A 23,893-nucleotide genomic window follows, 5' to 3' on the forward strand; every position below is an offset into this window, starting at 1 on the left:
GCGTAGTGTAGATTTCAGCGTTGTTTTATTTGGCTAGCTCTATTTTATCTGTTTTCTTTTTTATTTCGTCACTTCCGTCTAGCCCTATTTTGCTGTAGCAGGCTGAGGGACTTCAGGCTGGTCAAAGGGCGATGCAGGCTCTTCGGAGCCGCGGCCGCTTTCGTCTTCAGCAGCAGTGAGTCCCTGGGTCTGGCGGTCGACGCGTCGCCTCCACGGTCCGTACAAGAGGATGGAGGCAATGCCAACGAGCAGAAAGACTCCGCATATGCTGCCGCCAATGATGTCAAAGTGGTCTCCGATGGCACCGACGCCGTCCCAGAAGCTGCCCTCTGGCTCGGCGACGTTTTGGACGAGCGACAGGATCTGGACGATGCCGATGAAGGCCGATACCAGGACGGTGATGGCGCTCAGCACGATCTGGTAGTACAGCAGGGCGACGAGGTCACTGGAGAAGGCCTTGGAGCTGTAGAGGGTGACCATGGCGGCGCCGTCGGTCGTGTCGATGAGGCACATGCCGGCTGTTGGGGTTAGTTTTTTCCTTGATAGGGTCACATCTTGTCACATCTTGGCGGTGGTGTTGACAGAAAGGCCCGCGCTGGGAAAGGGAAATACTTGCATGTGAAGAGGATGGGAAAGATGAGAATGAGCCAGATGCTGGTCCCTTTAAGGGCCTGCAGCGAGGCGATTCCCAGAATGGCCACTTCGGAACTCGTGTCGAAGCCGAGGCCGAAGACGACGCCCAGGGGGTACATTTTCCAGGGGCGGTCGACGGCCTTAAAGAGGAACTTGAAGACGCGGACCAGCACGCCTCCGCCGTGGACGTGGTCGTGGTCGTAAGGGAGGGCGGGCTCGAGGGTGCCGGCGGCGAGGCCACGTCGGCGGCGCAGCTCGCGGCGGAGGGCGCCGACGAGGCCGTACAGGATCCAGGCGTTGGCGGCGCACAGGACGACGAGGACGGTGGCGCTGACGGCGGTGCCGACGATGTTGCCGACGCGGGTGAAGCCGTCGAAGCGGTCGCGCAGGGCGCCCGAGGTGGCGGCGACGACGACGCAGGTGACGATGACGATGGTGGAGTGGCCCAGGCTGAAGAAGGTGCCGACGGTGGCCGGGCGCTGGCCCAGGCTCACGAGGCGGCGCGTCATGAGGTCAATGGCCGAGATGTGGTCGGCGTCGAGGGCGTGGCGGAGGCCGAGGGTGTAGGAGAGGGCGGCGGCGGAGATGAGGGCCGGGTGGTGGTGCAGCACGACGGCGATGCTGGCCCAGACGACGAGGTTGACGGCCGCGACGAGGGCCACGATGCCGATGGCGTTGGGGGGCACGCCCGAGAGGAAGCGCGGCTTGGGGGGCAGCGCGAGCCTCATGGTGCCGGTTGGGGGGGTCGCGATGTTCAAGAAGCGGAGGTGAGCGGGAATATGTGGTATTTGTATTCGGCTGCTACGTGTGCCTGTGTGTAACTATGTACATGTGTCTGGTGCACCAGACGCCACGCGCGGCTCATGCCTTGAGCTAAAGTGCGCCATGGAGATGTTGCCCATGGCGCAGATGCCGTGGCCGGCTTGGTCCGCGTTGCAAGTGAAGTCGAGATGGCCTCGCGGGCGGGCATGTCTTATCTCGCCGGTGTGGGGAAGCATTGATGGATGGACATGGATGGATGCACTTGGGGCCGGAGGCGGGCGGGGGCGGGAACATTGAATCTGCATGTGGACTGGTGCGTAGATCAGATAACAAGCTGCCAAGTTGATGGTACGTAAAATCGAAAATCTGCAGGCCCGGCTGATACTGGCGTGGTATCGGCCACACGAGCCGTCACATGGCGCGGCAAGGGCAGCATGGCGTTGGCCGCTCTTCGGCCGACGAAGCGGCATGATTGACGTCCCTTTTTTTCTCTTGTTCCTATTTTACGTTTAATCTTATTCTTGCTCACCCGTGTCCAACGTCGCATCCGCACATGACAAGAAGCCCCCCATCCACCGCTCGTCCTCGGCGTCCATTTCGAAATCGAAGCGCGTCACCTCTTCGCTAAACGGCCACAAGTACGTGCTGGTAACCCTGCTATCGTCAGCTCACCACGTCCAGCGTCGAATCCGCCATGCCGCCTTGCCTGTGATGCTCGTCACTCGCTTGGTATCTGGAGATGCACGTCAGCCAGTTCAATGCGCCACTAGTATTCATTTGTTTGCGCAAAATAAAAACATACTCTGCCAAGGCCGCCTTGCTCGCGTGGTAGCTCACCAGGGCCAGGTGATTGCCTCTGCTCCGCGCGATGGGATCCGTGACCGAGGGCCCGCCCACCACCAGCCGTTTGTTCAGGACGCTCGGCAGGTGCCGGAGCCGCTTGAGCTCTGCGGCAAAGGCCTCCTTGTGCGCCGGGGAGACGCCGGGCTTGAACTTGAACAGGACTGCACATGTGGTTACTTGTTAGGCGTGGAGCTGGGTGTGGGTGGGTGTTGGACGGGCAGCCTTACCGATGTGAACAAGCACCATTTTGGGCTTATTGATTCCGCGTTGGCACCGGCACCAGAGGCAAGGCAATGGCGGCCAAGGCGGGCGTATAAATATTCATTGACTGTCAATTAGGATCGCGGCGTTGCTCCGTCGCCCGGACCCGCTGCGGCGTTTGGCCGGGTGGCTGCACACATCTCCGAGATGCAAGGCGCGTTGTGAGCAGGCACCTTCGCCTTGCATTTGGATGGCTCATTTCATGTTTCGGCGTGTCCCGGGGTGGTAAAAAAAAAAGGGACAAGCCTTGTCCTGTCCCATTCGTGATTTTCTACAATGCCTGCGTGTAGCGTGAGACCAGATTCGTTGCAGTCATGTAGATACATGTAAATGAGGACTTGTGCCTTTTGAAATGATTCGACAGCACCTGCCTCCAACAGGAAACCAGATCCAGGGAACTACAGATATCACAACTTCTACTCTATTAAAACGCGCGTCCCCGTCCCTTCAAACATGGACATGGCCCGCACCGCCAGCCACCGCTACTCGTCCATAAACACAAGCGGCTTCGCAGACACCCTGGCCGCCTCGGCGTTCAAGGCGTCAATCTCGGCCTGCACCAGCGGGATCCCCGTCCTCTCCCGCTCCGCCTGCGTGCGCTGCTCCATCTCGCCGGGAAAGTAGATCCTGTCCACGCCCGCCGCCCTGTCCGCCCCCACGACCCTCTCGTACAGGTACTTCATCCGGCCTCGAAACTCGTCCAGGCCCATAAACAGATCCGGCTTGACAGCGACCAGGAAGTGCCCGACGTCCGCCGGCCCCGACGGGTCATACGGGCCCGTGACGTGCCCCGCAAACGCCGCCCCGGACAAGACGCCCGAAAAGACGTCCATCATGACGGCCAGGGCCGACCCCTTGGGCCCCCCCATGGGCAGCATGACGCCCCCCAGCGCCGCCGCAGGATCCTCCGTCGGCCTGCCCTCCGCGTCGAGCGCCCAGCCCGCCGGGATCGCCTCCCCGCGCCGCTGTGCCTTGTATATCTTGCCCCGGGCCGCCACCGACGGCGCCATGTCGAGGATGAAGTCGGGCTCGCCGGGCGCCCCGCACGCAATCGGCGACACGCCCAGGAGTTTGGACCTGCCGCCGAACGGCGGGAGCGCGGGGCTCGAGTTTGTAAACACCAGGCTCATCATGTCCGCGTCGAGGGCCTGCTGGACCAGCCAGGCCGACATGCCGAAGTGGTTCGAGCGCTTGACGCTCGCCATGCCGATGCCGTACACCCTGGCGGAGGAGATGGCCGCGCGCATGGCCTGGTGCGCCGACACGAAGCCGAAGCCGTTGCGGCCGTCGACCTGCGCCACCGCCGGCGTCACCTGGTCGATGGCCGGCTGGGCCGCGGCGTCGAGAACCCCCCTGCGGATGCGCTCCATGTACGACGGGATCCGGTTCATGCCGTGCGTGTCGACGCCGCGGAGGTCAGCGGCTACCAGGCACTTTGCGATGAGGGCTGCATTCTCGCCGGGTACCCCGTTCCCGGTGAGGATGTCTTGCACCAGGCGGCGCGCTTCCGATGGGGATACATGTCTTGTGGCGCTGTCCTCAGCCGGTGCCATTTTGTATGATCCGTGTAGAGAATTTGAATGATGGAGTCATTCGTAGGCCAGCTACAAAATGTTGGGATGAATGCATGGTTGACGCTTTTTCTTTTATAAGCACGGCGTCGTGGTGTAGAATCTATGGAGCGGGAATTTTCCGCCCCGCCCCGTCGCCATTATGCGGACTTTGTCCGCGCGGCTCCCTCATCGGCCTTTTACCGCTCTGACTCTTTCGCTCGCCCAGTCAACGGCTTCGAGGAACTGTAACCCAAGCAGCAATGTCTGAGTCGGAGGGCCATACAGCGAGCCCAGTCAGGGCGTCTACGAGACGTCAGGCTCGCAATCCGCGTTTGCGGCTGGCTTGTCTGCGATGTCAACGTCGCAAGATCAAGGTGGGCGGCTGGCTTTGCACCGGGGGGGAGAGACGAGAGAGTGTGTGCGTACGGGCTAACAAACGGCTTCACAGTGCGATGGAGAACTTCCTCAGTGTAAGCATTGCAGAAACACGGGGTCGGAGTGTGTGGATGGCGAGAGTGCCCGGCTGAGAGACTTTCCCAGAGCGTACGTACGACATTCCCACCTCTCACAAGTTGGACCTCCCGGAGTCTTTCACTTCCCAGCTAACTACATATGCAATACCATGGGCTCAGGTACATTACAAACTTAAAGGACCGTGTCAAGTGGCTGGAAAGCATCATCCACGAAAAATGCCCCTATGTTGATCTGAGCCAGGGGCCGAATTGTGAGAACCTCAAGACCGTCCTGGACGGTGAGTCAACACCGGTTGTTGCGCAAGTCGAGGCCGGCGCCGCAAACCCGGAGCAAAGTGAATCCAGGGCAGCGTCGTCACATGAAATCGGCCTCGTGTCCTTGGGGGGAAGCCAGGATCCGCGATACATTGGCCCCTCGAGTGGATATTTCCTCGCCAGAGTCATGCTCACCAAGGGTTCCTCGCCAGGCATCTCCGGCAGCCGAGACATGGCGTTTCCGACGGATCTCATTGAGACGGTGCAGAGCGCGGCCAGTCTGCCGGCGCGGGAGATTGCAGACCAAATCTGCGACGCCTTCTTCGAGAGCCTCCATGCCACGTATCCCGTTTTGCACCGGCCGACCTTTGACAGAGTCCTGGACAAGATGTACACCCTGCAGTACGATGATCCCGCGGCCTGCTTCCAGGTGTACATGGTGATGGCGCTGGGGAGCCTGGTGGTGTCGCAGAGGCTCAAGGCAATCCTGCCATGTGAGCGGTACGGCCTCTCGGCGTTGAGATACTTTGACCGGATCAATGTGGAAAACTCGCTGCAGGGCCTTCAGTGCCTTTTGCTGCTCCTCATCTTTACGCTGCACAACCCGCACGTCAGGGTGAATATCTGGCATCTCAACTACCAGGCCATAGCCGCGGCAGTCGACTTGGGCCTGCAGCGCGACGTGACCACGCAAGCGGGAATCTCGCTGCTCGAGCAGGAGATGAGAACGAGGATCTTCTGGGTGGTCTTTATGATGGACCGCATCATCGCCACGACGATGGGCCGTCCCATCGGACTACGAGACGAGGCGTGCGACCTGAGATTGCCGCGCATGCTCGACGACATGGACATCATGACAGCCGGCTCTCCTCACTCTCACAGCTCGGCCTTCAAACCCATTGCGTACTCGATCCACCTGTTCCGGCTGGCCAAGCTCAACTCGGAAATCAAGTACGTGGCAAACAGCGTGGTCCGACAGACGCCCGTCTACGCATACCCAGCCGTGATTGACATTTACGAATGGCAAGCCAGCGTGCTGGAGCAGATCAACCAGTGGGAGGAGCACATTCCCACCGGCGACGGCACGCCCGCGACCCAACACCTAGAGACGGCCTGTCGCATCCAAGGCCACACGCTGCGCATGGTGCTCCTGCGGCCGAGCCCGGCCATCCCCAAGCCGACCAGGGAGGCGTTGGAAAAGTGCCACGCGAGCGCGCGGGAGTCGCTCAGGCTCCTCAACAAGCTCTACGTCCGGAGCGCCCTCGTCCACAGCTGGCTGACCTTTCACGCCGTGGTCCTGAGCACCCTGAGCATCCTGTACTGCGTCAAGATGGTGCCGGACCTCCGCCAGCAGACAGACGTGGCCGAGCTCATGAGCGACCTCAGCATCTCGTCCAGCATCCTCTCCGCGACGGGCGAGCACTGGTCGGGGGCACGCCGCTGCCGCGACACCCTCGACGAGCTCGGCCGCTCCACCATCAAGGACCTCCTCGCGCAAGACGGCCCGGCGCCGGCACGAGAGCCCAGCAGACGACGCGGACGCGCCACGGTTCAGCGCCAGGCTGCTGCCGCCGCTACCCCCATCTCGCTGTCGGACGTGGACTTGTCCACGGACGCCATCAATGGGGTATTCACGCCCATGATCGAGCCGAGCGCCTTCTTCGACGACTTCCTCGGCAACGACTCGTTTGCAAACTGCTTCCCCGACGAGAGTGCCACCAACATTGACGAAATTGTGCGCAACATGTTCCAGGACGACACAACCGCAACGGCATTCGGGTAGAAAATGGTTCTCTCTTTTTTTCGGGGGATGGTTCTAAAATATGCTGCCATGTAAAATCCCACCAGACCCTCTTCTATAGAAACAACAGAGCAAAGACGTAGTGTGTGTAAAAAAAAAAAGGTCCCCAGCTCGCTACGGCTCCTTTGTCCCACGAACGTATTTGGTATGCCGGGCCCGAGTGACGGGGGTCTCGGAGCCGTCCTCGCCCAGCTTGTTGATGGCGACGCTGACAAAGGCCAGACTGCCGCCTACGCGCTCGGCAGTGCTGCGGATGAGCACCGTGTCGCCGGCGGCGGCGGTCGACAGGAACGTGAGGTGCATGTCGACCGAGGCGCCCGTCCTCTCGCGCAGGTCGTGCGCGCAGATGGCCAGCCCGGTGGCGAAGTCAACCACGGTGGCGCTGACGGCGCCGTGGAGGCCGCCCTTGCTGTTGAGGTGCGTGGCCGAGAGGGTGAGCCGGAGCGTGACGGTGCCGGCGGCGACGGCGGCGAGTTGGATGTCGGCGAGGATGAGGCCGTAGATGGGCGATTTGGAGAGGAGGTTCTGTGTTAGGGCGTGGACTTTTGCGGTCCGCGCGGCGTCGGCGGCGGCGGTGCTGTCTTGCAACGACGTTTCGTTGCTCGTGGAGGAGAGGGTCATTTTTTGATGGTTTTGGGGGGAGTGGTGATGGGTGATGATGGAGAGGCGCGGTTGAAGGGCTCGATGTTTCTTTTTTTTGGTGCGGGTTCCACTTGGGCACGCCACGCCGTAGGTTCCACGAAATACTCCGTACGTCAATAGAATGATGATTGAATCCTCGGTGCTCTCTCGGCTTTATTCCCCGGGCGCTGTGTGTTCTTCACAAGACCCTGCCCGCCTGCCCATCAGTAACTGGTCCCGGGAACAATACGGCCGTTGCAAGATCGGCGGCAGAGATGAAGTGGATATTCAGGAGACGGGACTTGAACCCCATCCGACGGAAGCACATCTAAGCTCATCTTCATCTACCACATCCTTATCCTTGTCACCACAGCCTTGGGACGTCGAAGCTCCGTCGGACTTGCGCTTCACCGACGTCGCCCATGAACGCTCCGCGGAGGCGCCGCCAGGTCTCGGCGGCCTGTGTGAGATGTCGAAGGCGCAAGCTGGGAGTATGTGCTGCATCACGATACGCCTCCATCTTCTCCAACTAACCCCCGACCCAGTGCGATCAAGCCCGGCCCTGCGTTCACTGCACCCGCGCGGGCGTGGAATGTGTTCCCCGTCAGGGAGACGCGCAAGAACACCGTCCCTTGCCAACGTCATCCACGCAGCCGGCATCATCACGAAACGATGAAGCCGACAACGCTCCCGCGGACACCACCGTGGTTCTTCCGGAAACCAGTATTGTGGATTTGAGCACCATGGTAAATTCAAAAACAAAAGCCAACCCCCCCCTCGTTTGCTGTATAGTAGATAGAAACTTACATTCCCATCTCAGATCTTTGCCAGGATGCAGCAGGATCGTCACGTGGGCCACGATTCCTCAGCACTGCCAGGCGGACACAAGACCGTCCACGCTCAGCTTCTTCGAGGCCGGCATTGGCGCCAGATTGTCGAGTGGGAGCTGCCGCCCGATGACGTGCTGGAGACGTTTGTCGACCGCTTCTTCGTGTCGGTGGACTGGTTCATGATGGCAAGTTTTTGCCCACGGCCGCGCGGTTGAACAATCCCCGACTGACGCATGTTTGAGCAGGTGTTCCACGAGCAGTCGTTCCGCCAAAGCTACGCCCGCCTCGTCGCCTCGCAGCAGGTCTCGTACCACGAGGAAAACTTCCTCTGGCTCAGCATGCTGGTGCTCGGCTTGGGCGCCCACTACTCGTCCGTGTCGCCGTCGGCCAGCACCGCCGGCCTGGACCTCGAGCAGCTGTCCCGGACGCTCCTGGCCAGCATCGAGCTGCGCTTCCTGCAAATCATCGGCTGCTCGACCTTGGAGGCGGTGCAAATCTGCATCCTCCTGGGGAGCTTCCACCTGTTCAACGGCCGGCCCAACGCCGGGCTAGGCATACTGGGCAGCAGCGTCAAGATTGCCCAGGTCATCGGGCTGCACAGAGAGTCCATGTGGAGAGACACATCCGAGGCCGTCAAGGAAGCGAAGCGGCGTACGTGGTGGGCCTTGGAAGTCTTTGATAAGTGCGCTCAACCGACCCCCGCCGCCAACATTTCTATATTCCTTCTACCTGGAATGATCGCAAATCACTAACAGCTCGTTCAGATATGCGGCCATTGCGTTCGGACGGCCGAGCAGCATCGACGACTCCGACTGCCAAGTGGCCATGGTGTCTGCGCTCCCGCTGGGCAGTCCGCGCCGCGCCGCGGCCGACACGCCCACAGACACGGAACCGCTGCTCCTCTATCACCAGTGGAAATTCCCCCTGTACAGAATCATGGGCCCGTTTCTCGGCCGCCGGCTGCAGACGAAGCGCCTGGAAAACGTCACCTCCATCCACGGCCAGCTGATCCAGTGGCGCGAGAAGCTGCCCGACCGACTGAGGATCGAGTCCTACGCGACCGCCTCCCGGCAGATATCGCTGCTGCAGATGCAGGCCCTCTCCCTGCAGCTGACCTACGACAACCTCCAGATCATCCTGCACCGCAGCGCGGCGTTCCGCGTGGCCGACGGCGGCGCCAGCAGGGTCGACGCGACGAGCATCTCGAGCCCCTTTTCCCACCGGCAGCTCTTCGAGGCCGCCATCCGGACGGCCGACCTGCACCGGTACTCGCACGTGCTGCAGGAGTGCCGCAGGACCCATGCCAACATGCACATTGGCATCACGCTCTTCACCGCCGGCGTGGTCCTGTGTGCCATCTGTCTGTCCCAGCCCATGTCCGAGGTCAGCCAGCGCGCCAAGACGGGCATCATGCACATCATCCGCATCTGCCACGACAACTCGTCGGCGCAGCACCTCGTCTCGGCCCAGTGCGTCAAGATCCTGGAGGGCCTGGTTGCCGTCATCCTGCAGGCTGAAAATCAGCTGATAACGGGGAGGCCCTCGGCTCCTCCTGCCGACGAGCTGGCGAGTCGGGCAGAGGCCTCTGGCGGCGGCGAGAGGAGCCGGCCCGTCTCTGATGGACGCGATACGACAGGTCAGTCTACTGTTGTTGGCGGGAGAGGCGCCGCGGGGGTGCTAGATCCTTTACAAGAAGGTGGTGATTCCCGTCTTTGCGTTTTGCCATTGAGACAGAGAGTTTGGTGTTTGTTGCTGACGAGGGATACCTAGTGTTTGAGCGCCATGTGCAACGACCTGCTCCCCCGGGAGACGCACAAGGCGATCCGCAGCCAGGCGATGACAGCATGGGGCGGCATCAGACTCGGGGAGCTGAATCGGCCGCTGCCCCGGTGGCCGATCCCGGCGCGGGATTCGACTGGGATGGGGATTTGTCGCTGCTGGTCGACTCTGGCCTCGGCGATGCCAGCCAGTTGTGGCTCTGGGCGGATAACCTCAACTATGACTCGTTTGCAGAGTTCAACGACGCGGGGGAGTAGTACATGAGCTGGCCGGCGTGGTTGTTGGCTTCCTTGGCCTCTCTTCCGACGATTTCCCCACGGCCGCAACTTTTTGATAACAATGGGCATTCATCTGCGCCGCGAGTAAAGAAATCGGGCTCTGTTCTACGCCGCACTGCCTCAGAAATACCCCATGAGTTTCGGCTCGCTTCGCCGCCTAGCTACCGCTTGCGCCATCTACGACAGCCAGCTGGAAATCATCAAGGATGCCGAATAAACATGCACCAGAAGTTGATCACTACTGGGCGCAGCCGATGAGCAGACGATTTAGGGTAATTCGCATCCTACGACTCGGCGAATTTGATCTGGAAGAGGTATGTTCTCACTGACGCGATGTCATATTAGTCTCGAATATATGATGAGACAGGTCCATACGTGCGCAGTGTATTGTATTATATTATGATTAATATTACATAAAAGTCAAGGAATTTTATCATCCAACTATACGACCATGATGAAATAACATGTAATTTTGGGCCGGCACTCAATCTTGCCCTGGTAAATGAATAATCCAAACTGCAAAGCCCATATTTCGTTTACAGTACAACAGCGGCCACCAGGATAGCTCCAGCAACGACAGCGAATGAAACCTGGAAAATTCCGGCCCCGGCGGTAGTAGTAGTCTGAGTAGCAGTAGTTGGCGATGTTGTCGTTGCTCCAGAAGTAGTCGCCTCGGTAGTTGTCGAGGTTTCGGTCTGGGTGCCGGTAGTAGTTGTTGTTTCAGACTCGGAACCAGTCTTGGTTCCAGTCGAGGTTTGGGTCCTCGTAATCTCGCTCGTGAGAGCACCGGTATGCGGCGTCCCGGTAGCCGTCGTTTCGGTGCCGGTCGTCTCGGTGCCGGTTGTCTCAGTGCCGGTCTCGGTGCCGGTCTCGGTGCCGGATGTGGTGGCGGCCGCGTGCGAGGCGACACACTCGCATAGGGCTCTTCCGGCACTGATTCCCGCGGGCAGCTCAGTTGCGCTGCACGCAGCAGCGCATCCAAGAGCAAGGCCCTGAATGGCGCTGGACGACTTGGGGTTGCATTGGCCTGGTGACAAGGGGCAGTCAGCGTCCGCGACACACGAGTTCTGTCCAGGGCATCACCAACATTCGAGGTCGGCAGTATTTGTACACCCTGCTTTGGAGGCTGCCTCTTGTGCGCAAGACAACTACACAGCCTAACGGTTAGTCTATGGGAAAGCAGTGGCGGAGAAACATGGGAGGCGGACCACGCAGGTTGGGAAGTTGGTCGTCAACGAGAGACATGGCGCCTCTGAAGCTGCAGCGGCGAGTGAGCCGAGAGCCGACAGGCTGATAATGATGGAATTCTTCATTGTTCTTCGGTCTGGAATAGGGGCGTCTACAGAAGGAATAACGACTGTCTTGCTCGGAAGAGAGTCTGGGAACACTGAGCAAAGGCGTGAGCAACCCAATATATGTCCCCATGGCCAACATGGTGAGATGACGGGCAGTCAAGGAACTGTGGGCGGACCAAGTCCTTGGGCTGCGATTCGAGGATGCATTCTCCGGACGGCACCGTCGGTCAATGAGATTCCCAGTGTGAGGGGGTTGCCCGATGTGTTTGAATAAGCTTCATTTGGCGCTGGATGTAAGTTTCGGTGCGCGTCCTCTGACCTTGACTTCCTAGAGATGATCAATTGATGCTGGATGTATCAACAGGCAGGACTCGGGGTAGAGAGCTACAGAGCAGCTTGTAATGTCGTTTGAGATGCGTGCCCTCGCGGAGGTGTAGTCCCGGGCTGGATGTCACTTGAGCCAGCCACCAAACCGAAACTCCCGGATTCAAGCCGCGCGACGACGACAAGATTCGTCACGACGAAAGTCTGATGCAGCCCCCAGATCCAGAATACGATGCGCTAGTGAAGCCGCTGATGGAAGGGGGTTACGGGTGATTGGATGCTGCTTCTGCAAGGTTGATTGGCGGATGGCTTGCCGTCGTGGTGGTTGCTTCTTTACCATTTGACCAAGATGGCTCTTTCCCAGGCAGCGGCCATGAATCACCTTCAAGACTTTTGTGTGATTCCTGCATCCACACGGAGCCGTAGGAGCATCTGGGGGCTTTTCTTGGAAAGCCAGCCCACATGGTGGTTGCTCTCGCTTCCTCCGTCAGCCTGTCTCAGACTCTCAATCGAGTCAATCCTAACAACGATGAAAAGTGGCGTCTCAAAGGCCGTTCGGCGTCCGTCCCGCGGAATAGGGCAAGCTGTGTAATTCACCAGTGCGAAGGGAAATTCCCAATCCATTCAATGTTGGTTTCTATTCAAAATTTGCTTCTATAAGTGACAGAGAAGGGTCAGATTTCAATCCAAGACAGCCACTGGGGTGAAGAGTAGGATACTTGGCTAAATTACCAGCTACATGCTGCCAGACTATGAAAGCTAGTGGACTCGTAACACATTTCATTCTGTAGGAAAAGCTATTAGAATGAAGATATAAAAACCCTTAAACTTTTTAAGGACTCACCTAGGCAAGCATAGTAATAGTTTATTCTGACCCCTAAACACTTGTTACGTATGATGAAATTGGGCAACATTTGCTTCTAGGGTAGTCGACTCCCAAGGTGTTGCTGGGCCGACGTGCACCTCCACGAGCTCAGCTGCATTGGAGAGCTCCAAACCAAAATAACCAGCCCGATTATTGCTCGCCGACCGCACCTACATATGGCTTTTGCTATTCGAGCTACTAAAATTGCTGCTACACGTTTGGCACTACTGTTTTTTAGTCTTAGGGACTTGAGACTTTTAGAACTACCTACTCCGTACCTAAGGTAAATAAATCATACTAGTATGGCCAGAGTGTCAACTGGACTGATGATTAAATCTAAGTAGGTAGATAGTGGGGCCAACAGCACGGCCAGGTAGGTGAGCTATCGTCGCGCGGCAAGCATTCCAACCACCACCAGCCACTTCACCTCATCATCACCTTAACACCCACAGCTCACCCCAATCGCCGCATTGCACTCGCCAATTCGCATCGCAATCGCCACAATGCCGCCCTCCGTAGCACAAGACGACGTGGAGCACGCGCCCGAGGACACAACGTCGACTCAACAACCCGGCGACGTCGAAATGACGGAGGAGCACGAGACCACACGGGCGCCCGAAGTTGAAGAAACAACCAGCAAAGATGAAGAGCCTCCCAGGATGTCCTTCATGTCATACCTGTCGTCGCCCATGGTCACACTCGTCGTTGGCTCAGACGAGAATCAAACCCTCCTCACCGCGCATCAGGCGCTGCTCTGCAAAAGCCCCTACTTCCAGGACCTGTGTCAAACGTTTGTGGACGATGGCAGCGTACGTTTCCAATTGCCTCCGCCCGTCCCTCCGCAACGACGCTGCGTCAAGTTGCAGCTGACACTGGGGTTAGCCGCGGCAACTTGAACTCCCCGAAGACACCGTCGCCGTCGGCTCCTTCCTCGAATTCCTCTACACGGGCGAATACTTCCCAAGAAAGATCCCCGGGCAGCGCGTTCTCGAAGTCGACCCTGCAATGCCAAAGGTTGATGATACAGGCGTACACCTGCTCAAGCACGCGCGGGTGTACACGCTCGCTGAGAAATTCGGCGTGCCCGACTTGAAGAAGCTCTCGTCAAGCAAGATTCACTGCATCGATTCTACGGCCAAGGGCGAGATTGAGTATGCGAAATATGTGTATGCGCACACCACCAACGACGATACAAAGGTTCGCGCGCCAATCGCCAGCTTCTGGGCCACGAGGTCGCATACCCTGCGTGCCGAGGCAGAGAACGAATTCAAGTCCTTGTGCTTGGAGTTTCCTCAGTTTGGTTATGACGTTTTGAGTAAGGGTTTTCTTTCTTTCTTTCTTTCTTCTCACCCTTTGTTTCCTGCACCCAGTAGCGTTTCTGCCTTGGGGGCAGACATGGCGCTTAATGGATCTGCTAACACATTGTTCACAGCCCGCGTTTTGGATGACAAGCTCAGGCGCGAACGAATTGACAAGATGCACCCTGCTACCACGAGCGGCCGCAAGCGCGCACGACACAGCAGCAGCGCCGCTGGGTCGGTGTCTTAGGGCTAGTCAAGTTTATTCTTAGCTTTGGGGGGTTTGCGGTTTTTGGAATTGGAGTCTGGAGATGCGTTTGAATGACTGGGATACGGATACGGTGCAGCGTGGTGTGCTAGTCACGGTCAGCGTTGGGCGCATATGAAGTACAGTTAGTTGGGCTAGGGGTTGTTATATTGTAATATACCCGTGCTGCAGTGGTATCTCTTTATCCAGAATATATGGGTTTTCACTGTTTTCAGAAGAGGGTTGTGCTCAACCTTGCGGCGCGGCGATTCAACGAGTGTATCAAAAGCATCCGAGACAAGTTGAAATGACGTTGATCGGGCGGGATGACTGTTCATGCACTTGCGTTCCTTTTCGTCATGGAGTAATGCTGAGGAGTTACTAACCGTCATGCCATACCCGAAGATCCATTATTACAAGAACCTGTCTCACCAACCCACAACACGAGCTACAAGGCAAGCGACGGCAAGAACAGGAACAATATTGCGTCCGAAGATGCGGAGAAGGCTATTGAAGACGGACTAGCCCAGAGTGAGGTTTGCAAAGTGGATGAAACGTGAGGCTAATAATAGACTATATGACGTTGATGCGATGGCATTGACGGCATACGCTGCCGCGCTATTTCGTGGGCAGATTGGCAAGGTGCCGAGCTTGAGGGGTTTGAGGGACTGCGCGAGCTCAAAAAGAATCAAAACAACAGCCAAAGTAGCTGCATGCATTTGACCCAAAGTCTCGTTTTCAAGGGGAAAGCTGCAAGCCACCAGGCAGAGCGGGAAATCCAAGGCAGGCCCGGCGTCAATAGGCAGGTGAATGCAGACATTGCGGCAGTCCATGTAGCGAAAGGCCGAGCACTTTGTCCTTCTCGGGCAATTGGACAATGGACGGGCGAAAGCAGGCCAGAGGCTGCGTCTAAAACCCGGACACGGGTTATGAGAGGAGTTGAAAGAATGTGGTGACACTTTCCGCCAGCGGGACGGATACACCGAGTTTGAGGGGCTGAACACATAAGTCAAACAAGGCCGCCATAATGCTCAATGATGCACAGTCAAAACAGCATGTAATTGGTCCAGTTGGGTACGAAAAGGATGACTGGAAACTCGATGCCACGAACGTGGTGTGCGCCAGTGGTGGATGCCTTGCCGAGAGTCCGAAATTGTGGAGACAACACCTTGGAAGGACTGGGAAGAGGACGGAGGATGGAAAGAGCGCCCAGATCAGGCGGATTGATGCCAACTTCAAAGGACATCTGGAGCTAGTGCCTTGCTTGCGTCCGACCTGACGACAAATCCGGTATTTGTGTCTGTGTGTGAACTGCCATCCTGGACTCCTGGGATGGACTCAACTTAAAAAGACTCGAATGTTCAATGTTCCACGCTCAACACTGACGCTGCCATTGGAGCCTTGCGAGCCCTGCCAGGTGGTCCATTGTCAATGGGCACAACGCAGGGTCGTACCGTTCGGCAAGCACCACCTGTCGAGTTCGATCGAAGAAAATCTCACAGCCGGGCTGGGGCCTGCCGCCTGGGTCGCCCTCCCACAACACCACCGGAATTCGGCATGCAGGCATCAGAATTAGGGGGAGACAATGCCAATCATTTGCTCCAGTTGGCGCGTCCCGAGAGACAGCAGGCTCCGTGGCGTGCCGGTCGTCATTTTCGGCAGCGACTGACCCAGCCGGCACATGGGAGCCTTTCCAGCCAGCCTCTGCGTCTCCAGGGTTGTACGGAGTACGGAGTATCGCCCGGTTCATGCTCCCAACAGAGAAACGAGTCACGATGGCTACTCCGTATTGACATGTCCCAGATCGCCCTGGTCTATACATCAGTACCCACTGGTCTGGAGCCTTATTCCCTGTGGGCAGGGATGGACGCATCGTGGGGGGCATCGCGACAATGAGTACCCGAGCCGCACGGGGACTGCGGAGTGCTATTTGCGAGTACTATATGCGCTCGAGTCGTGATGAACAAAGACCGACTGCCATTTGGATCGGCTCCCTACATTGGACAGGCCTGCCGCCATGTGCCAACACAGGCGGCCGTGAGTGCAGCCTTGTCCCAACCCGTGGCGGAGATGGACATGTTGCAATAGCGGAAGACGTGGTTACGTTGTGTTAGTCCAGTTAGTTGCGTGCTACATGACTGGACGCTTTGGCCTGTTCTCATCTCCTTGCCGTTGGTCTTGCAGAACAAGCAAAGCCAAGCTTTACTGGCGAGCCTGAAGCAAAAATCACATTGGACGAAGCTGGGAACCACCGGTGGCATGTGCCGTATTGCAACCTGCGGTGCCGGGATTGGTGACTTCTGGTGATGGGAATAGCCGCTCACATTGTGGCGTCGGCAGTATTTTGGTCTTGGTGCCACTTTTTGTTATCCGCCCTGTGATGAGAAATCTGGGTGACAAAAAGGAATTACTATGGTGATGACGGGAAGTAACGAAAAAAGAGAAGGTAACTATTCGGGAGCATCACGCCGAGGGCTCGTACAGGGCTGCGACTGATCGCTCAAAGCACGTCATCCGGCCGGCAACGGCATGCCGACCGAGAGGCACTCTGTACGGAGGTGGTAAAAGAGGCAATAATCGCTGTTGGACGTCACGCAAACGCTAATTCTTGCGAGTTTTCTCCAAAAACCAAGAAAAAAAAGTCAGCAGTCATTGACAAGCGCGAACCAGCAAAGATGGCTGGCGTTCCGGCACTGATTGGCAAATGGTGGCTAAATCAATAGATTGGTCCCCTCATGAGCGGCGAGCTAAAATAGCCAGACCGCACCCGAGGCCCAGGCGGGCTGCACTCGAGAGCTCTCTGTTGGACATCAATTTGATGACTGAAAACTAAAGGGCCTACCTAGCCTGGAGCTGGCCGAGTTACCCGACTGCATTGTACGGAGCAATGGTGCCGAGGGGGGTAGCGAAACAGCCAAAGTGTGGGGCACAGCATGCCGTCTTAGCCGTTCGCGGAGTGCCAGACAGCGCGCCAGGTGCCAGGTGCCAGGTGCCAGTGCCAGACCAGTGTCCTTGACATTCCTGGTCTGGCTTGACTGGAAGTCTTCAAACGTAGAAATGCACTTGCTCGTCCGCTGTTGCTGTTGGTCTCGTTCTCGGGCTGGCTCCAGTATCTTGCACGAGGACAAGCTAGACGAGCACAAGGCTGAACATCACTGTCGTTGCATCTCCAGGCCTGCCGTTTCCAACTTGGCTTACCTGACGACATAAAGTGGCGGATGAGACATTGAGGGACGACAAGACATCAGTATCTTTGCGAGAGCATCTCCAAAGGCAGCAACGCGGAAGGAGAAGTCATCGATCCGCATCAACGTTCGTCAGACCAAACACCGCCAACGTACGTCATCGTCGTCGTCGTTATTGTCGCTACTCTTCTTGCTTTTCCTCCTCCTCCTCCTTGCTACGGCACAACTCTCCATCAAACGAAGCATCCACCCGAGCAAAGCGCCGAAACTGGAAGCACGGGGGAAGACTTCGTAGTGCACCAGAGCTGCCCGGCTGCTTTTGAGTGCGTGAGGTGTTGCCGCCGGCATCTGCGAATCGGCCGGTTGACAACACGACACAAGCTGGACAGGGCGGTGGTGGTCGGTTGAGAAGTGCGGGCGACGCCAACAACGGAGGACAACCATCCCGACCAGTCGGGTCAGCCATCATGGCCTCGCCCTTATTGGCCATGGGCGAGAAGCTGTCCGTCACCACGGCAATAATTGGCCTGCTGGCCGTAGGGGGCAAGACCATCGATGCTCTGTGGGATCTCAACACGCCAGCCAACAAGGCCAACTCAATCTTCGCCACCGCTTTGCAAGAGATCAAGCAGTGCCGGTCGACTGTTCACGTCTTGTACAAGACATTCTCCTTGGTTGAATCAGCACAGCTACCGTTTCCCGAACGTGGGACATGGATCGAAGCCGACTACCTCATCGCAACAATGACCGATACGGTGCTGGCCGTATCTGACCTGCAAGCCATCTGCGCGACCTTGAACCTGGAAAGGCAGGGACTCGCAACTCCCCCAGCCGAGGATCTCGCTGTGGGCCATGACTACTCCTCGTCTTATGAACAGAGCATCCAGGCCCTATGCTCGCGCATTCGATGGCACAACCTCTCTATGACGATGATGATGACCATCTTAAAATGGTAAGTGGCCTTTCTTTGTCTTTTATAAGTGTCTTAATTGCTCTTGGCAGCCTTGGGCCCTGCATTTAGTGCATGTGCCAAGGAAGCCACATCGGGAAGACAACGGGGAATATTAAAAATTGGAGACCGTGGCAGGTTTTGCTTACTAGTTCCATTGTACTTTCTAGTCCAGGCGAATCCGACGCCCAGAATAGCAGAGTGGGTCTGGAGCGGCGAATGACGAGACTCCTCGCAGCAAACACCAACTTGTCTGGTAGGATGCGTCAACTGGAGGACGTGTTTGATGGTCAAGTCGTTGACCGAGAGTTGCTTCCGCACTACAGCCCTCCGGCTCGGCAGCAGGCCTTCTGGGTCCCCCCACGACTTGCATCGTCGGCCGCGTCAATGATCACAACCAGTGCTGGTGGGGATCAGAGATCTGACAACCAAGACACCCTGCGAGTGCTGTCACCTTTCTCCGGCTATACTCTTGCGGACATTCCTGTGCTCTCCATCATTCCTCTACCCGTTACCACTGCCGAGCTGGTTGACGGCAATGAGTTTTACACATTCGCCTACGCTCGACGCGTAAGCCGCGATTTGAGCGAATTGATGCAATACCAAGCTGGGCAAGGTACCAGTCAGAGTTTGGGGGTGATCCTGGGCCGGACTAATAATACTAGCATTGACAATGGAGGAAGCACAAGCAGCACAGGCAGCAACGAGAGTGGCCCAGTAGTGGGCGAAGTACAGCCAGATACCCAGCGCAAGAAATGGCGATTCCGCAGGTTTAGAGTCAAACAACGCTGGCGCTTTCCCTAAGTGGTTCCAATTATCTGCAACGGCTTGGACATAATCACACATCATTTCAAACCGGACTTTTTAACAACTCGAGCATAGCGACATTGATTTTACTTTACTCGTGGCAACATTTTGGACTCTCTTCGACAAGCATGGGCAAAACACTGGTGGCACAAGACCCATTTTTTCTTTTGGATTAAGAGGATTATTCGCCGTTAAAATGTATAAGGATGCTATTCTGGTAGGGCGATTGTGAAGGAGGTCTTCACAGTAATCCGGGCGATGAGGCTCCCGGATTGGGCATGGCGTACATGGAGGTTTGGCATCGGCAACCACTTGGGTCTCAAGAGAGAATTAGGCGATGAAATGTGACAAGCATTGATGCATAACTGATTCCATCGAGACTTGAACGCGCGGTGATGTAGCAGGCAGGCAGCCCGGTAAGAGCCACCACGTATTCTGCTCGCGTCGAGGCGCCAGCGAAGCGAGGCTACTGTCTGACAATGATCAATCTATGTAGTTGCATGATGCGGGGCTGGAGTCTAGCTTGACACAAAGAATTGCAATCGGCAATGCTCCGTAACTCTCACAACTCCAACATGCCTATTTGGCCTCATACAGGCAGCAATTAATACGGACACAACATGCTGTATAACCTCGTCCAGAGTAACAGCGCTCGCATGTAGAACAAGCGGGGTAACAATAAGAAGTCACATTTGACAACTATCATCATCATGGCTGACAACCCCTTGGCGGTACGTTTGCGATGTTGTGCTAGCCTCATTTTTGGCTCCCAAAAAGGCTCGGAAATTGGCTAATACAATCACCGGAAGCCGACAGGGTTTCATCATGGAGTTTTGTACAACATCAGAATCTTGGAATTTCTCTGGCACGGAATCTCTTGGTTGCGCAATCAGGATGGAACATGCAGTCTCACTGCATACAAGCTGGCAAGTGACCTCACTTGAGAGCAACCACCCGCCCCCTCATCTGTGTCCGTTGACACCGCGTCAGCGTTTTGGCCTGCAGTAAGCCGGTCTGTATTGGCTCATCCGCAACGGTGGCTTGATGCATCGCTGTGAATTGGCGCCCAGCGTGGCTTGAACCGGTCTAGAATCTAGCAGTCTTACAGACGTGGTTTCACTGCACCGTTACCCGACCTGTTCTCCGACATGCTTCATTAAAAGAAAACTTGTTTGCATTGAAAAGATTTGGAACTTCGCGTTGTGAGACTGGGGGCCGACCGGGAAGCCGAAGTGTATAAATTGTCTCCTCACTGCCCCAGATCCTCAAGCGAAACCAGCTGACGGATTCTTCCCATATTAGATACCGGGCGACAAATGACTTACTCTTAAATCAAGGCCCACCGCTTGCACATGTCAAATCATTGGAGCTATGGGACTAGATTGAGGTGTAAACATAATATACTTTCCTATATGCTTGCTCCTTGCCAGCTCCCTTTTCTATTCGTTTTTTTCTTCATATTTTTTTTAGACTTCAAAGTTACTTCAAAGTTCATTCATTACACACTTTCGACCGAAGTTGTGCCCGATATATTACGTACCTCATCTATGAAGAAATACCCACGTGGAACAGATGAGAAGCGGCATGCCAAAATCCGTTCCACTGTCTCAGACGTTGCCTTTCGTCTGCGCTCAGAGCAATAGAGACTTCAAAATCGAGAGCAGCATGGCCATAAAAGTGGATCTTAATAGATGGTGAAGCTTACATCACCTGTTTTGCACGGCCTTGTTGCAATACTTGTCACAACATGCTGTGCCACTCCACGGCTGCCTGCATGCGCACCGAGATGGTGTCATAGAGGCCCAACTCACCGGCAACTCTGCGTTCAAGAGCATATATGTTCAATAATTGGCCAGCATTTACTGGTTAGTGGCGAGGCTCTGTCATGGCGAGGCTTTCTGCGAGGTCCTAGACCCTGGTTCCGCAGCATCGCCGACGAGTTCGCTGCTTTCTGAACTCGCTCGGGGACCTCTGGCCTCAACGTTTTCCAGAGCCGCCTCTTGAATAGTCCGGTTTCTGAATCAAAGAGAATTACACACGTACGCGAAGAGACGAAGCAGCAGCTTCTTGCGAATGGCATGGCGGAGATTAGACCGTGGCCACAGGCGAGCATGGACGCTCATGGAGAACGACTACACCTGGCTTCAAGCCAGAGTGCTTAGCCAGCATACCGAACATACAGACAGCACGTATTTCTAGCGCAATTGTTCCACTTCCCGGCCGAGGCATGGCGGCACACACAGCCCTGCCGTCTCGGTGCCAGGGATTCATCCGCAACGAGTACTTTGCACTCCCCAGTGTATAGCCACGAAGATGCGCCGCCAAATGCTACGATCCCAACCTCTGTATGCCACGTCCGAGCTTCAGGACGTGTATAGTGAGGTAAAACTGCAAGATATCCGATGCTCGGTGTCCCATGGCTTTGAACGAGCCCCCCCAGCTCTCTTGCTCGGTGTATCAAGATGTAAAGGTGGTACTTTGATATACCTGCCATGCTGTCCAACCCCAGGCACCCCGCGAAAATCAGCCCCCGTGGGCAGAACGCTCTTGACTGACGTGGCTCGTCAGTGAATGCCATGGGGATGTCAAACCTGGGATCAGGTGGTTTTTTTGCTCCTGTCTAGGACATGGCAGGGTGGCTGTATCTCCATGTCCTTCTCCCTGGAGAAACCTCCATTTTCAAAACGAAAAACTCCAGAATTTTCCTCGCGAAGCCGTCCAACATCTCATTTTCCAAAGCAAATTTCGTCTTTGGGGCGTTAAAATCAGAAGAAGCCGTGCAACTCGGCAGATAAGGCTACCATCTCGCAACCACACTGTTTCGTCTTACACCATGGCATCTAATCAGGCAGCTTATAACGGGTGAGAAGGCGAAATCTCACGGCATCACGTATCCGAAATGCTGACACTTTCCCCCTCTCCCCCCCTAGGTCGACGCCCCGTAAGCCTGCTCATACATATACCCAGTACCAGGCTCAAGGGGCTACCTCTGACGCCGCGAGTCTACGAGAATACCGCCTCTCTCAGTTTCAAAATGGTCCTTCCGCTACGCCTACCGAGGCGCCTTCGAGCCGCGGGGCTCGTATTTCGCAGCAACTCTACGCGGTCGATGCGGCATTCAAGCGGCGTGCTTGAGGAGCGCGAGGGGGCGGGATGTCGTTGATATCAGGACCCATCCAGGAGTCATTATGGGATCGCACGGCGTTGGGAAGTATGTAAGCTTATCGAATTAGGCGCCCAGGCCACAAACCTCTGGGGGTCTAGTTGTCCCGAGGATATCAAGGGCAGGCACGAAAGCGATCGTACCCGAGGAAGGGCATGGTGGTTGAATTTGACCAGGGCAGGATTATATATGATTGGGGCATGTATATTAGGCGTGCGGTGGATGGGTTATTCGCAATGTTCGCTCCATCAAGATGTCAGAATGGGTTGCCGTCCATGGTTGTAAACTGAGGTTCCTCGTGTTCCCGTAGCGTATTATTGCCTCTCAAATATACGACTTTCAGAACCCATTTGTCACGCTCGAGCTTCCGGCACTTACCCATTGTGCCTTGCGGCAAATCCCTTCCTTCGAGCAGCGTTCGTGACTGATGCGCCTTGCGCTGCTGCCTGCTTGTGCGGGGAAAGCTGTCTGCCTGAGCCTTGTTCCAGGGGCACCAGGTCCCTTTTGCGGACCTAACCTAGACTTCGGTGATGAATCTTTCCAATATTACTTGTTCTTGGATCGGAGCGTGTGTCGTGGTATTTGCGTCAAGGACTGTATTTTGCGGGTTTCCTGTCTTTGGGGAATATCTCTCGAGCCATGGCACGTGGATGGTTGGTGGTCGTGGCTTGCCAAGACATGGTGTCTCATACTACGCTGTAGAATGTACTCTGTATGTTTCGTAGCTATGCACGTCGTGGACGGGGGTGTATGGCACAATGATGTTGGTGTGGCCATTCTCATTGTCTTTATTACACAAGTCGAATATTGGGCAAGCGTTGGATTAGACTATTGTTCATGCCGATGATATAAAAGGTGGTTTTGAAGATTGTCAAAACGGGTTGAAGTTGTATATAATGCCGGTATGGCCCTTTTTTCTCATTCTACTGCTCCTTACTTGTTGAGACTCTTGCGCTTCGGAGATGTTGGCATTTTTATACGTCCTTGCTTAAAATGGCGCCGTGTATCTCTGGGATTCCAAGTGTAGTCCATCCAGGAGCATTCATCTTGTTGCAAATTTACCTTTTGAGTTGTGATTACGGTCATGTTCTCGAACCGGAATTTGATTTTGCCTGTCCGTCTGGACACCAACTCCTACTCTATATGGCGCCACTTTTCTCATGCGGCGAAGGGGCTTTTTAAGTTTGCTTGTGTCTATTATGAATTCAGCAAGTCGCTACAGCTCCTTGAAATATTCATTTCTATACGTTTCCTCTTGAGATGGACTGAATTCACTTTCAATCACAGTTGCGACGCGAAACTCATCAAAAGATGGTAGGAACTCGGCTCTGCCAACATCGATACATGGTGCCGGGCCCTTCTTTCCCCCTCCAAGGGTGGAAAATGAAAAAAAAAATGAAAAAATGAAAAGACAAAAGTGTAAACTCAACACTACGGAGAATGGAGCAGTCGAAAATCATTTGGCTCGGGATATACTTGCCTTTCATCCTTGAGCAACTCCCAGCTGCGAGATTTTCGTCCAACAGACGAATTTGTTACAACTACCCGGCCTATGAGTGCGCAAGTAAATAAGACGAGAAAGACTCGTCATGAAAAGAGGCTCTGTGCGTCAGTTGTGTCTCTGGTGCCTATCATGGTTTTGCTTGCCAGTCACGGATAGCATCATACAAG

The 23,893-nt window shown here is 56.0% G+C and overlaps 10 protein-coding genes across 10 annotated transcripts; 5 read left to right on the top strand and 5 right to left on the bottom strand.

Moving 5' to 3' along the window:
- Window positions 1-84: 84 nt before the first annotated feature.
- On the bottom strand, window positions 85-1,361 carry nic1 (High-affinity nickel transport protein nic1; the record flags this gene model as incomplete). The annotated part of the gene is made up of 2 exons (XM_066129808.1): window positions 85-518; window positions 617-1,361. The coding sequence occupies 2 exons, from the start codon at window positions 1,359-1,361 to the stop codon at window positions 85-87; spliced, it is 1,179 nt and encodes a 392-aa protein (XP_065985727.1).
- Window positions 1,362-1,910: 549 nt separating this feature from the next.
- On the bottom strand, window positions 1,911-2,484 carry G6M90_00g017970 (uncharacterized protein; the record flags this gene model as incomplete). The annotated part of the gene is made up of 3 exons (XM_014693250.1): window positions 1,911-2,049; window positions 2,198-2,399; window positions 2,466-2,484. The coding sequence occupies 3 exons, from the start codon at window positions 2,482-2,484 to the stop codon at window positions 1,911-1,913; spliced, it is 360 nt and encodes a 119-aa protein (XP_014548736.1).
- Window positions 2,485-2,981: 497 nt separating this feature from the next.
- On the bottom strand, window positions 2,982-4,052 carry comC (L-sulfolactate dehydrogenase; the record flags this gene model as incomplete). Its single annotated transcript, XM_014693249.1, has 1 exon — window positions 2,982-4,052. One exon carries the CDS (start codon window positions 4,050-4,052, stop codon window positions 2,982-2,984), a length of 1,071 nt encoding a protein of 356 aa, XP_014548735.1.
- A 260-nt stretch (window positions 4,053-4,312) lies between these two features.
- On the top strand, window positions 4,313-6,563 carry uaY_0 (Positive regulator of purine utilization; the record flags this gene model as incomplete). Its single annotated transcript, XM_014693248.2, has 3 exons — window positions 4,313-4,426; window positions 4,501-4,595; window positions 4,685-6,563. 3 exons carry the CDS (start codon window positions 4,313-4,315, stop codon window positions 6,561-6,563), a joined length of 2,088 nt encoding a protein of 695 aa, XP_014548734.2.
- Window positions 6,564-6,695: 132 nt separating this feature from the next.
- On the bottom strand, window positions 6,696-7,202 carry G6M90_00g018000 (uncharacterized protein; the record flags this gene model as incomplete). The annotated part of the gene is made up of 1 exon (XM_014693247.1): window positions 6,696-7,202. One exon carries the CDS (start codon window positions 7,200-7,202, stop codon window positions 6,696-6,698), a length of 507 nt encoding a protein of 168 aa, XP_014548733.1.
- A 142-nt stretch (window positions 7,203-7,344) lies between these two features.
- Window positions 7,345-10,068, top strand: G6M90_00g018010 (uncharacterized protein; the record flags this gene model as incomplete). Its single annotated transcript, XM_066129809.1, has 6 exons — window positions 7,345-7,693; window positions 7,758-7,948; window positions 8,023-8,217; window positions 8,278-8,714; window positions 8,797-9,731; window positions 9,803-10,068. The coding sequence occupies 6 exons, from the start codon at window positions 7,345-7,347 to the stop codon at window positions 10,066-10,068; spliced, it is 2,373 nt and encodes a 790-aa protein (XP_065985586.1).
- A 557-nt stretch (window positions 10,069-10,625) lies between these two features.
- G6M90_00g018020 (uncharacterized protein) lies at window positions 10,626-11,402 on the bottom strand (the record flags this gene model as incomplete). Its single annotated transcript, XM_066129810.1, has 3 exons — window positions 10,626-11,116; window positions 11,177-11,237; window positions 11,298-11,402. 3 exons carry the CDS (start codon window positions 11,400-11,402, stop codon window positions 10,626-10,628), a joined length of 657 nt encoding a protein of 218 aa, XP_065985899.1.
- A 1,674-nt stretch (window positions 11,403-13,076) lies between these two features.
- G6M90_00g018030 (uncharacterized protein) lies at window positions 13,077-14,121 on the top strand (the record flags this gene model as incomplete). Its single annotated transcript, XM_014693244.1, has 3 exons — window positions 13,077-13,382; window positions 13,456-13,888; window positions 14,006-14,121. 3 exons carry the CDS (start codon window positions 13,077-13,079, stop codon window positions 14,119-14,121), a joined length of 855 nt encoding a protein of 284 aa, XP_014548730.1.
- A 3,649-nt stretch (window positions 14,122-17,770) lies between these two features.
- On the top strand, window positions 17,771-19,056 carry G6M90_00g018040 (uncharacterized protein; the record flags this gene model as incomplete). The annotated part of the gene is made up of 2 exons (XM_014693243.1): window positions 17,771-18,255; window positions 18,423-19,056. 2 exons carry the CDS (start codon window positions 17,771-17,773, stop codon window positions 19,054-19,056), a joined length of 1,119 nt encoding a protein of 372 aa, XP_014548729.1.
- A 2,836-nt stretch (window positions 19,057-21,892) lies between these two features.
- On the top strand, window positions 21,893-22,194 carry G6M90_00g018050 (uncharacterized protein; the record flags this gene model as incomplete). The annotated part of the gene is made up of 2 exons (XM_066129811.1): window positions 21,893-21,921; window positions 21,990-22,194. The coding sequence occupies 2 exons, from the start codon at window positions 21,893-21,895 to the stop codon at window positions 22,192-22,194; spliced, it is 234 nt and encodes a 77-aa protein (XP_065986118.1).
- Window positions 22,195-23,893: the final 1,699 nt, after the last annotated feature.

The sequence above is a fragment of the Metarhizium brunneum genome, chromosome 1 (assembly GCF_013426205.1).
Source record: "Metarhizium brunneum chromosome 1, complete sequence".
NCBI classification, from domain to species: Eukaryota; Fungi; Ascomycota; class Sordariomycetes; order Hypocreales; family Clavicipitaceae; genus Metarhizium; species Metarhizium brunneum.